Here is an 11,155-nt window from a genome sequence, read left to right on the forward strand (position 1 = left end):
GAAAATTAGAAATGCTGTAACATTTCTTCGATCTTTTATTTTTCTTTTCAGAGTTCAAAGGGTTAAGTCGTGTTTTCAATTGCATTAATTTCAATTTTTAAAACGTAGGGTAATATAGAATATTGTGAAAGCAAAATATACAAAGATATGCAAGATATGAAGAAAGTTTCATTTCAATTCATTATTTATAAATAAAGTATGTTGAAGTTTAGATTGTTTCACTTTCATACTTGATTAGAGAATAGTAACCGGTGATATGGGATGGCTTTTGTAAAATTATCAACAACTTAATAAGATGTGTAGTATAATTAGTAAGAATGAATATCTTTGTGTTCATTTTATTTATATATTAAACATTGATTCTAAACAATTTTTAAACACTTCAGTGCTGTTTTAAAAATCACGAAGTAATTTGCCGTAAAATAATATTTGTGTAATCGTGGATTATCTATTTACCTTCCTGTTATCTGGTTTAATATTAACGGTGCAGGCGCGGTTTTAGCAGGAAAGCGAGCACGTGGGCTAAGCGGCATGATGAAATCCTGCGAGGGATATTGCAGCGGACGACGCGGTCTGCGAGCTCGAAATGTCAACCAATTGAGTTAACAATCAATCAAGAATTTTCATCACTGTCAATAATACCTAATGATTGGTTTCGATCCCGACACTCTCCGAACATCCCAAGCATAATAAATTCGCATCGTAATTTTCGATACCGATGACGCAAGAAAATCTGTACGCAATCTTCGCCGATGATCGATTAGAGAATTACAGAAACTCGTAACACAACTGCAGCTATCAACGAATCATCGAATCAATCTTAATAACACGTACCTGTTCGAAATCTACACGATTCACCTATCTTGCTGACTGAAATGACAATCTTATTCAAGATTTAATTTCATTTTAATCGCATCGTGTATCGACTTACGCGTTTAAATTAACAGCAGACTCATTAATAACGATACAATCAACGAAACGTAATTCCACGCATTGGAAATGCTACACGCGAATCGATCTCTTTCCTCATTTATGTCATTTCTTTCGGAATGACGCTGCATCTGAATACAATGCAAGATTTTACCAAGAGTCGATCGAAATTCGACGATCCTTTTAATCACATTAATCAGTTCTCTCTCTCCTCGTTACCAACTACACGAACTTTGTTTTCGCGTTTTATTAACCACCGAAGAATTCGAAGAACACCATGGAATCTTAACAACGCAATATTCGCGAACGCGTCGACAGCGCGGCCGTCCCGGAATCCGCAAGCGCCGTGCAAAAAAGGAAACGTAATCGTATAGGAGGCGTAATTCAATAGTAAGACCGCGCCGCGGATCAATTCCGCGAAAAAAGGACACCAATTCGCGCGCCCCGCCTGTCGATAGCGATCTCGCGGCGCACGGGACTTATTAATCCAATGAGCAGGATCAATTTTCATTAACCGAACCACGCGCCCGTAACCGTCGTTACTTAATTCTATTAATCTGTCGCGTGCCTGCTTACCGATAGTGAACGACGGTTTGTTTCGGTAACTGGTTTCACAACAACGCGTATCTCCTTACCGATTTACTATCAACAATGATAACGCAACTATTCGATCGAAGTAGCGTGCGGTAACCCAATTTCGATTCGAACGAACGAGTTTACTCAAAAACGCTCTATGTACACTAGATAATTCCTCCTCCTCTTGGACCTAGATCGGTACTATCAATAGAATCATTTATCTCGGTACAGGATTGACATAGTTTGTCGCAGTATTCGATAGCATTCGATACGAGAAGGTTTCATTCGCTAGAACGCGTTACAAGTGTGAAAAACGCATTTCAGGTATCGGCCTTTTCCCCTTCCGTTTCACTGGCTCCGCAAACTTGGTCGGTTTGCTTTTCGAGTACCACTTGTGCAGCTCGTGCAAAAATGGTTTTGTCAACAGCTGCAGCTCTCTCTGTCTCTCCGGGTCGGTCCCTGCGAAACCGATCTCCTCGTAGGCCAACTGCCACCGCGTATCGTTATCAAACAATGATTTATCTGCGCGCCGCGCTTCCTCTTTCCGTGCGGTGTCCCGCGGAACCGACGCAACCGCTGCATAATAAATCGTGTACATCGAATCAAACAGTCGTGTTTGGAAGGTGCTCGGGTTTGTATACGTACGAAGCTTCTTCGTAGAACAAGCGTACTCCTCGACCGACGAACGATCTTTCGATGATTCCTCGATCTTCGGAACCACCTTGAAAGCATCCGCTTTGGCCAGAACCTCTTTCATGCTTCTATCTTCTGGGTTCTATGAAAATTTCATGGTTGACGCTAGGTTCACGAGTTTTATGAGCATTATTTGATGTTCAGGTCGATTTTGATCACATTTAGACGAATATATGATGTAATCGTTCATATTTCAATCTCTAATTTCCAAGATCTGAATGATTATCTATAGTGATAGGGATTATAGAGGAAATTGTACGATAAATGTAAACCCAGTATTAGGATATTGAAAGATGTAGAGTCGAAATGAATGCTCGGAAGTTTCGAAGAAATATCAGAGAACAGTTGAGTCGAGTAGACTGTATTCCATAAAGGTCTTGGTCACCAAGAAAACGCGTCGCAGAATGTGCAGTTTTTGCAGAAATCGGTGTACGCTTTTTTTATATATGGCGAACGTCGTGTTATTCATGGACAGGACCGCGAGCAGAACTGGAACGAGCACGTGAAGCGCATCTTATGTATTCGAGCGTACGCGATATTTGCATTTCGCGTCTGCTATACATAGTTTCCAGGTTGTAATCGCACAACCTTAATGTGTATCCGATGCAAAACACGCGTGACTCGCTGTGCACACGGCGACACGTTGGTATCAATCAGGAGAACAAATACACGTGGCGGCCATTTTTCTAATCTGAACGCACGATTCCGTTTCACTCGAAAACACGGTTTTAACCCTTCGCGGACGAACGTCGACGTTTCGAGATGAAACGTTTATATTTGGAACACCGAGTCGCAGGCGAATGATTCAATTACTCGGACAGCAAGAGATTAGTACGTAGTTTCTGTTTTTGCTATTATTTAGGCAATCAATATATAATTTAGCTTCTGTCGAAGGTTTTCTACATTTCAAAGAATCTTCGCGCTGACCGTTCAAATACTTCGCTAACAGCTAAAGATGGAGAAAATCTCTTAGAGAAATTCTACTGCGTACGAAGCTGAAATTTCCTTAAGTCATTTCATTATCTAACACTACCTGATTCGCATAGCTGCACAGGCGCGACCGCAATGATAATGACTCTCCATTCGCAGTAGAAGATTTTCATTGAGCTCGAGCAAGATTGCACGAGGTTTGCTCTTTGAACCGGATCGAACAATAATTCAGCTGGCGCAATGATTTCGGCCGAATCGTTCGATTGTCTACCGTGGAATGTTAATTCCGTGAGTGATGCCTGAGCGAACGTTCACTTTTCGCGGCTGTAACGGTACCAACCTTGATCCGTTTTACGTAACTCGCGAATCAAGCGGCGAGATTTTTACTGCCGGGGAGAAATAAGAGATAATGTTTACGAGCGTTAGAGGGGAAGGTTATGTCGGTATCAGAGGCCTTCGTTCATGTTATATTCCGGATATTTAATTCCGCAGATGTTGCGTTCTCACGGTTGTCGTTTGACGGACGAATCGTTTACACTGTCACACCTAACGCGCACCGAGCTGCTATTCCCAAGGATCGCGGTTCTTTAACATTATCTTGCGTTAGATACCGTTTCTGTCGTAACTAACGTTGTCACTGAACATTCTTTAACAACTGTCTTCGAGGAGAACGAGATTCACGCGAAAACTACCGGGCAATCGAGTTACCTTTCCCTAATTCTCTACAGAAACACTGAAAGTCCGACTACCGAGATTTCGACTATAATTCTGTTTGCCTATTACGAAAACGATTTCTTCAGTGATTCCTCGAAGAATTATTTCTTATCGTTTCGATATTTGATAAAGAAGAGCTGAGAAAAAGTGAGAAAAAGTGAGAGCTGTTTATGACAGTTTCTTACGCGCTGTTCTGTTATAATAATATCAAGTGATGATTGTTGAAAAATGTCTGAATAATTTTATCAAAAGAATCGATAAACAATCGTGCACCTTCATTCGATGGATCACACCCGGTATATACTTCTTCGGATGGTCCATGCGAAGCATCTCGCTGATTTTTCCATCATCCTTCTCTGATTCTTTGAATTTTTCGTACGCGTATTCATTGATATCTCCAACCGGAAAACCCGCGGATCTCGCAGTTTCGCCGCCCCACCAAAATGGCGGCGTTAGATAGTCGCACGCCTCGCCATTCGTTGCAGACCTGTTGACAGAAAAATTCTATCCCGATTGCGACGTTAGGGATGATGAAACACGTACTTGCCAGTTTCATGTTTCACCGGGCACTCTGTCATCGTTGCCATGAGCTTCCTCGCGTTTCTCGATCGGCGATCGCGGATGTGCCACAGCTCGAACTGCTGGGAACGAGGGAAAATGGAAGACGAGACTGCAAATTCGAGAATCAGATTCATTGAATTAACACACGTCCTAAAATGTTTTGTTCGAACATCTGAAGAAAATGATTTCTTCGTACTGAAAGCGTCTTGGAGGAATAATACGTTCAAGTTGTTCGAAGATATCGCTTAAATTTAGATTTAAATTAATAAAAATACAAATGGTTCGAACGTTCACTTGTTCGCTTAATGTGTAACTCGTTTCTTAATAAGAAATACCCCGAACCGTTCCAAAGGAAGCTTCCCAAGAACAGTTCTACGTTTCCAAGGTTCGCAAACGTGTAATCGGCCGCGCGGTCGTCGCATACAAAAGCGCGAGTTCCTCTCGCAACAAAAGCGAAACCGGTCCTGAACGAGTCTATTAATCGACGATTAGCAATCAAACTAATTTCGCGGAGCTCTCACAGAAATTAGGTTACAAATCACTCGTGACTCATTAAGGAATTAGTGTCGTGCGCGATTCGAGCCGGCGTAGATTGATTCTCGGACGTCTTATTATTCCTGCGGCCTATATTCGATTGCTCGAAATTGCCGGAGCCGTATGTGTCCCTTCATTACTTTAAGTGGGGGACAATTAAAATTCCAGACGACCGTTCTAACGCGGAACAACGTTCCTGGTACTCCAAGATTAGAGTAGCAATTTCCGACGAAGTTTCTCGCTCCCTTCACCTGACACGTCTCGAATGGAATTCAACAAAAAAAAAGACAGCAACTAAGGAAACACATTACCATTTCAAGACACATAAAAGTTTCCCTTCTCCAAGATCGAAATTTTAGGCGTAAGATCGATTTTCTCTGCAGCATAATAAGAAAATAATTTAATCTTTAAAACCAGTCGTGCAACCGGTCGCCGTGCGTTTAACGCTGAATTTCAAACTGGAGTTGATTGTTTTGATCACGAACTGTGTTTCGATGATTGATGGACGTGTTTGGGCATCAAGCTCAGTGTCTCGAATACCGTTCCATTGTCAAGACCAGGGGGGTCCACGAGGCCCTCGTTCTCCCGTTTGATCCATTGGCCTAGAACACGCGGATCTATATCTTGTACCGGCGCTACCGGATCGCCTGTAACAGTCACATAAACTTTCACCTAATTCAATCGCCTCGATTCAATTGCGACGTCGCGTTAAATGCCCTCAACCGAGTCAAATCAATTATCCGATGCCGGCTGGCGGTTTATCGGCGCGCTCTTGACTAACACGTGCACTCCGTTACCGAAGAGGCTCAAGACCGAGTTCTAAATCCGTCCTTTTATCAGCGAAAATTCAGACATCGTCCCGTTTCATCGGAATTCCGAATGCTCTTTATCTCGCGAAGGATTAGATCCGCTTTCTAATCGTAAACCCGATCGATTCGATCTGATATTAGCCGACTATATTTAGCAGAGTAATCTTAGAGCTCAGTTACGTTTCGAATGGAATTTCTGATATAATTTTTTGTTAAAAAGAATGATCAAATTCTATATTCAACATCAAATTTTATATAATACAATTAACCAAAATATTCGAGTCAAATGATAATCCCCCGTTCTGTTCAAGTGATTCGTTTCATTAAAAAACTGAACGCATGGGAAAACATTGAAGAGTTAATACGGAGCCGGGTAGACTTACTAAGACTCCTCTTAATAGGTCTAAGCTGCTTAGCCACGTGTTTGTGAGTGGCAGCCGGCTTTCCACGGTGAAAAATCCCGTCGGATAAACACGACGGCGAAACGTCGGCAATATAATAGCCGATCGGCGGCGGTTCTGGAAACTGAACGATCCATAAATCACTCAGCAAACGGCGGAGCGGCGTTTCCTCACCATAAACATTACTCCGTGCGGAACTGAACACCGGAAGCGACCTATCTCCGAAAAGGAGCAACGGAACTCGAGCGGCGCGCACGAATATCGGTGGAAACTCTGCTTCGCCTACGATTACAAGCAAAGATAACCGGCGGCGATAAACGCGTTACTGGCGAAGTCACAACAATCGACGCGTCATGCCGATTACACCGTTATTTCGAAATTTAGCGAAGCTGTCCGGCTTGTTTGTTTGCGCTGCCCTGATTTGCGTGCAGTCATCGTGACGCGCTGTTTAGCGCCAAGACGCGTCGGCAGATAACGAGAGCGATTTCGCGATTACGCGTGAAACCTATTGCGCATCGATTGCACGGGAACTTCACGGACATGCGTCGGTCTAACCCCGATCCCGGGATGTCGAAGAAATTCTGAAGGAAAGTGAAGCTCCAGCCAAATCCTCGGTGCTGTCTAATGTCGCCCATAGAATCCTCGAATTTCGAACATGGAGCGCGTCGGTCGTTCGAGGAAGAGACACTCTAGCAGGGGAGAGGTTAAGGAAGCGGAGCCGGTGTTAGGCAGCCGAGAGACCATGGAGCCGACGGCCAACGAGCAGTACCTCTTCCTCTTAGAGTTCCTAGTCCACCACGTGACCGGCGATCGCCTGGCGAAGCTCAATCAAATGTTCTTCGTCCCCACGACCGTCTCCGTCGGCTTCCTCAATTTACCCGAGGAGGAGACCGTCGAGATCACCCCCGTCGATCCCCTGTTCCAACCCCAGGCCGGGGTAGCCGACGACGTCGAGTACTTCCACTCGGGACGCTCCGTGTTGTTCGCCATCGATCAGCGCACGGCGATCAACAAGGTCCTCGATTTCGTCGTGAGACTTCGCGTGGAGAAGAAGATGCCCGAAGGGCTGCGACCCGACGTTCCGATCGGCGAGGGCGAGCTGGACATGAGCAAGCACTTCGCCGCCCTGCGAAAAGAGATGCTGCAGTGCTGGCACAAAATGGCCCCCCCGCCTAAGTGCTTCGAGGGCGAGGTGCCCCTGACGCACGAGGACGACGAGGTCGGCGCCGTGTGCATGTTCGCCAGGATATCGGCCTTCGGGCAGACGATCGTGACGGAGTTCGAGGCTCCGCCGGACATGGACGTCGACGCGTACGTCTTCAAAGGCGACGAGGTCGACCGGAAGTCCTTGAGCTACAAGTGTCGCGTCATCGACTCCGAGGACGCGGATATCGCCAGAGACTCCGCGGACGATCTAGCGAGAACCGGACCGCCTTGTCGCGTCTGCGTCCCGGACGAGCATCCCTGCAGTCCTTGCGGCGATCCCCGAGGCGCGACTCTGAAGCCGCAGGCGAGCCAAAGGCAGATCGGCGGGTCGGACGGCTATCCGACCACGGTGTCGAAGTCCCGATCGAAACCCGACACCTGCGACGAAGTGCACAAGAGCGGTTTGATACAGTCCAGCCGCGGTCCGGCCCAACCGTGCGGAAAGGCGGTGGTGCTCAAGGTTTCCGGCGTGCTGGACGCCGACGCGGAGAGGAGACCGACGGTCACCGTGGCGTCCGAGGCCGAAGCTGCTGGCCAGGACTGTTCCGAACCCAGCCACGATGTTTTTGTGCTGAGGATCGGGAAGAAAGGGATCGTCGGGGCCGGCGAGAAGTCGGACATTCAGTTGGAGATGAGGACGCCGAAAGGCGCCGAGAAAGGGCCACCTGTTAGAATGGAGACCAGGGAGATGCAGACGGACGAGGAGAGGAAGAAGAGGAGGAAGAAGAAGAAAGCGAAGAAAGAGTGACGCGAGAGTTTCTCGGAGATCGAGGGCTTTTGTGTATTCGGGGGTAATGGAATAAAAGCGGCGATGGAGATTGATGATACGAGAGTTAGGAGTTGGTTAGGGATGATTTAATCGTGGAATTTCTTTGCGTTTTTAATTAGGAAACATCAGGTGTCATTGTTGCAGTGAGAATTTCACGTGACAGCGCCGAGTGCCATCTAGTTCGAGCCGAACCTCGAAATTCTCCGTGCGCGATGCTGTTCGAGGCGTATCTAAATTAATAGTTCGATAGACACGCGTCTTGTTTCGATTGGAAGATAAGTTTAAAAAAAGCCATGAAATAAAGCCAGCGTTTTGAAATTAAAATCCGACATGGGCGACGAGCAGCAACTGTTCCTTATAGAATTCCTAGTCGACAGAGTGAAGATCCCCGTAATAAAGGCGATGCAGGACGAATTGCTACCAGCCTGCACTTGCGTCTCGTTTCAAGTAATCCACGACAGAACTTGACACTGTCCCTATCCATAATGGAAAAGTTCAAAACTTTCTAAGAGGCCATAACCTCTAGAAACTTCTAACCCCATCATGTTTCACAGATTCTCAGTCTGCCGGCCATCGACATTTGCCAAGAAGCTCTAACGGACAGCTGCGGTTGCAACGACGGGGACACGCAGATCTTCAAGAAAGGGAAATCCTGCTTATTCGCGTTGCCCTCGATCGTCCTTCAGAAGCCCTTGACAACCTTCCCGATAAAGATGTCCGTCTACAAGAAGCTGCCGCCGGGCGTGCTGCCGGACGTGATGACGATCGGTTGCCATCAGATAGAGGCGAGAGCGTTGCTGAACGCAGTGCTCAGCCAGCAGGTGTTCAAAGTGCCGAATCCCTGTCAGACGATCAAGGACACGTTCAAGATCACCACGGCGACCGGCCAGTGCGTCGGCACGGTCACCGTCTACGTCAGGGCCTCCTGCTTCGGCCGGAAGATCGTCACGCAGTTCCAAATACCGCACAACAGGAAACCGTACCTGTTCAAGGGTGCCGACGACAGTCCCGTTTTCCAGTGCAAAAAGATACCCTCGGCCTGCTACACACCTGCCCCTGTCAAATGTACCTGCGCGAAGAAGTGTCTTGACGGCAGCGGCGAGGCCACAGGAAGAACCTGTTGCCCCGCGCCTGCAGCCATCGCTCCTCCGCCACCTGCGGGAACACCTCGGCCTGATTGGGGTCCACGACCCTGCTGTCCCTCTCGACGAGATTCCCCTGGGTACGTTCGTTCTTTTATATTCCTCTTTCCACGGTGTGGCCAATACGACCCCTCATTCGAGACAATGATCCCTGACTTAGGGGAGCGAAGATCGAGGGTCGAGGGTCTCGGGGAATCATTTGAGACCCTAAAGAAGCCGTGCCGATCGTTTTTAGGGTTTTGTAGTAGTTCCAGTTTGATGAATGGATCGTATTAACCCTTTCCACTCGAGAAGCGACTCTTAGTTATTAACACTGGAACTACCGAGCTTAAACCGTCTTTTTAATGTCTTTATGAAAGCTAAAGGCGATTTATTAAGATTTCAATTGTATTTCGGTTTATTATTTAATCAGCTTCTTTAGTCATTTTTCAAAGAGGTACTCGTATCTCTTCGGTAATCACAAAAGAAATCAAGGAATCTGGTAGTTCTAGTGCTAATTCGATGTGGAGAAATTAAGTCTTGTATGTTAAGCTTTGTATAATGTGTCAATATGTGACATATTCAGGTAAAGTGGATTAGTTTCTTAATTTATTTTCACAGTGTTATCTGTTTTGTCGGAACGTGTTGAATGTCTCTAGAGAGTGTTTCAAGTGCAAAGGGTTAAGAGATTCGTGTGATGCAGTTTGTGTTGAGAAGTTGAGGAGTATTTGGAATATTAAGTAGATTCCGTTGAGATTGAATAGGAGTAAATGATAAGGCGATTCAATACGATTTGCCCATTGTTCAGAAAGGAAACCCTAAGCTGTTCACCGCGTTCACCCACGTCGCGACGGACTCAGCAAGCAACCTCTTCCGGGAACTGTCCACCTTGTTGCACGCCGCATCCTGGGCAACTCGTGAAATTGGGTCAATCCGGGGCCGAGGGCAAGTGTCCACCTTGCTGCTCGACATCGTCGAAAGGATTTCAACCGTTCGGCGATCTATCTGCTAGAGAGGCAAGCGTGAAGAGGTGCGGTTGCCCTGCGAAGGACTACAGCTGCAACTGCAAGCAGAAGCGGAATAGCTGCGGGTAACAAAAACAACAATGGTTCTGGCTCCTCGAAACTTGAAAATTCGAATTTAAACTTCCAAACCGATAAGAACCTTTAACCCTTTGGACTCGAAGCAATTTCAATAGAAAAAACATATTCACCGATGAATAAATGATATGTTCATAGAAAGGAAGATCATAGATGTATTTTATTATCTATTGATTGTACATAGAAATGCCATAATATACTCAACACGTTCCATGCCACGAAAATTTATATTTCACTTATGAACTCTATTGATTTTAATAAAATGTTAATTGATATTTAAGTTCTCGTTGCTTTGTAACGCAACCATCCGTGACCGTGTCTTAAAAATATTACAATTGGCGTGGAACGTATTGAAAACATAATTTCACATTTCAGAGTGAAACTTTACAGTTTACAAATAACGCGTGAATGACAGCGTTCAGAAATTTAGTGCACGCCATTAGCGATTATTTCTGTGCCGTGAAACTATCGTTAAACAAACGGCTATTGTTCTCACTTGACCGCCACGATTTGACTGGGATCATAGCCACGATCAAATTCCTCGTGATTACGAGCACAATGAACACACCCGCGCCGAACGAAGCTGTTCCGAGTGGCCATTAGCTGCCATTATACGCGTCCCAGCGGACGGTTATCGATTATTTCAAAATTAATTCCGTCTTCGGCGTCCAGGTAACCTGTCCGACCGACGTCCCGATATAAATCAGAATCGGGAACGTTCCGACGCCGAGCACAATAGGATGCGATACCGATCCCCGCGCGACTAGATTCGAATAATAATGCGAAGAGGATATTGACCGCGTTCGGGCAG

General features: G+C 46.0%; 3 protein-coding genes across 4 annotated transcripts; 2 read left to right on the forward strand and 1 right to left on the reverse strand.

Annotated features, from left to right (window-relative positions):
* Nucleotides 1-254: 254 nt before the first annotated feature.
* Nucleotides 255-6,493, reverse strand: LOC116425174 (uncharacterized). Of its 2 annotated transcripts, XM_031972534.2 has the most exons (7): nt 6,323-6,493; nt 6,131-6,272; nt 5,424-5,585; nt 4,387-4,513; nt 4,117-4,330; nt 2,152-2,281; nt 255-2,082 (listed from the first exon to the last, which is right to left on the reverse strand). In XM_031972534.2, the coding sequence occupies exons 1-7, from the start codon at nt 6,329-6,331 to the stop codon at nt 1,805-1,807; spliced, it is 1,062 nt and encodes a 353-aa protein (XP_031828394.1). In that variant the 5' UTR covers nt 6,332-6,493; the 3' UTR covers nt 255-1,804. The 2 variants fall into 2 exon arrangements, with proteins under 2 accessions (XP_031828394.1, XP_031828393.2); XM_031972533.2 differs by having other exon boundaries at nt 255-2,281.
* Nucleotides 6,304-8,328, forward strand: LOC116425077 (uncharacterized). Its single transcript, XM_031972276.2, has 2 exons — nt 6,304-8,145; nt 8,243-8,328. Exon 1 carries the CDS (start codon nt 6,804-6,806, stop codon nt 8,100-8,102), a length of 1,299 nt encoding a protein of 432 aa, XP_031828136.2. The 5' UTR covers nt 6,304-6,803; the 3' UTR covers nt 8,103-8,145; nt 8,243-8,328.
* LOC116425175 (uncharacterized) lies at nt 8,135-11,153 on the forward strand. The gene is made up of 4 exons (XM_031972535.2): nt 8,135-8,570; nt 8,678-9,345; nt 10,053-10,334; nt 11,017-11,153. Exons 1-4 carry the CDS (start codon nt 8,454-8,456, stop codon nt 11,018-11,020), a joined length of 1,071 nt encoding a protein of 356 aa, XP_031828395.2. The 5' UTR covers nt 8,135-8,453; the 3' UTR covers nt 11,021-11,153.
* The last annotated feature ends 2 nt before the right edge of the window (nt 11,154-11,155 follow it).

The sequence above is a fragment of the Nomia melanderi genome, chromosome 7, assembly GCF_051020985.1.
Source record: "Nomia melanderi isolate GNS246 chromosome 7, iyNomMela1, whole genome shotgun sequence".
Lineage (NCBI taxonomy): Eukaryota > Metazoa > Arthropoda > Insecta > Hymenoptera > Halictidae > Nomia > Nomia melanderi.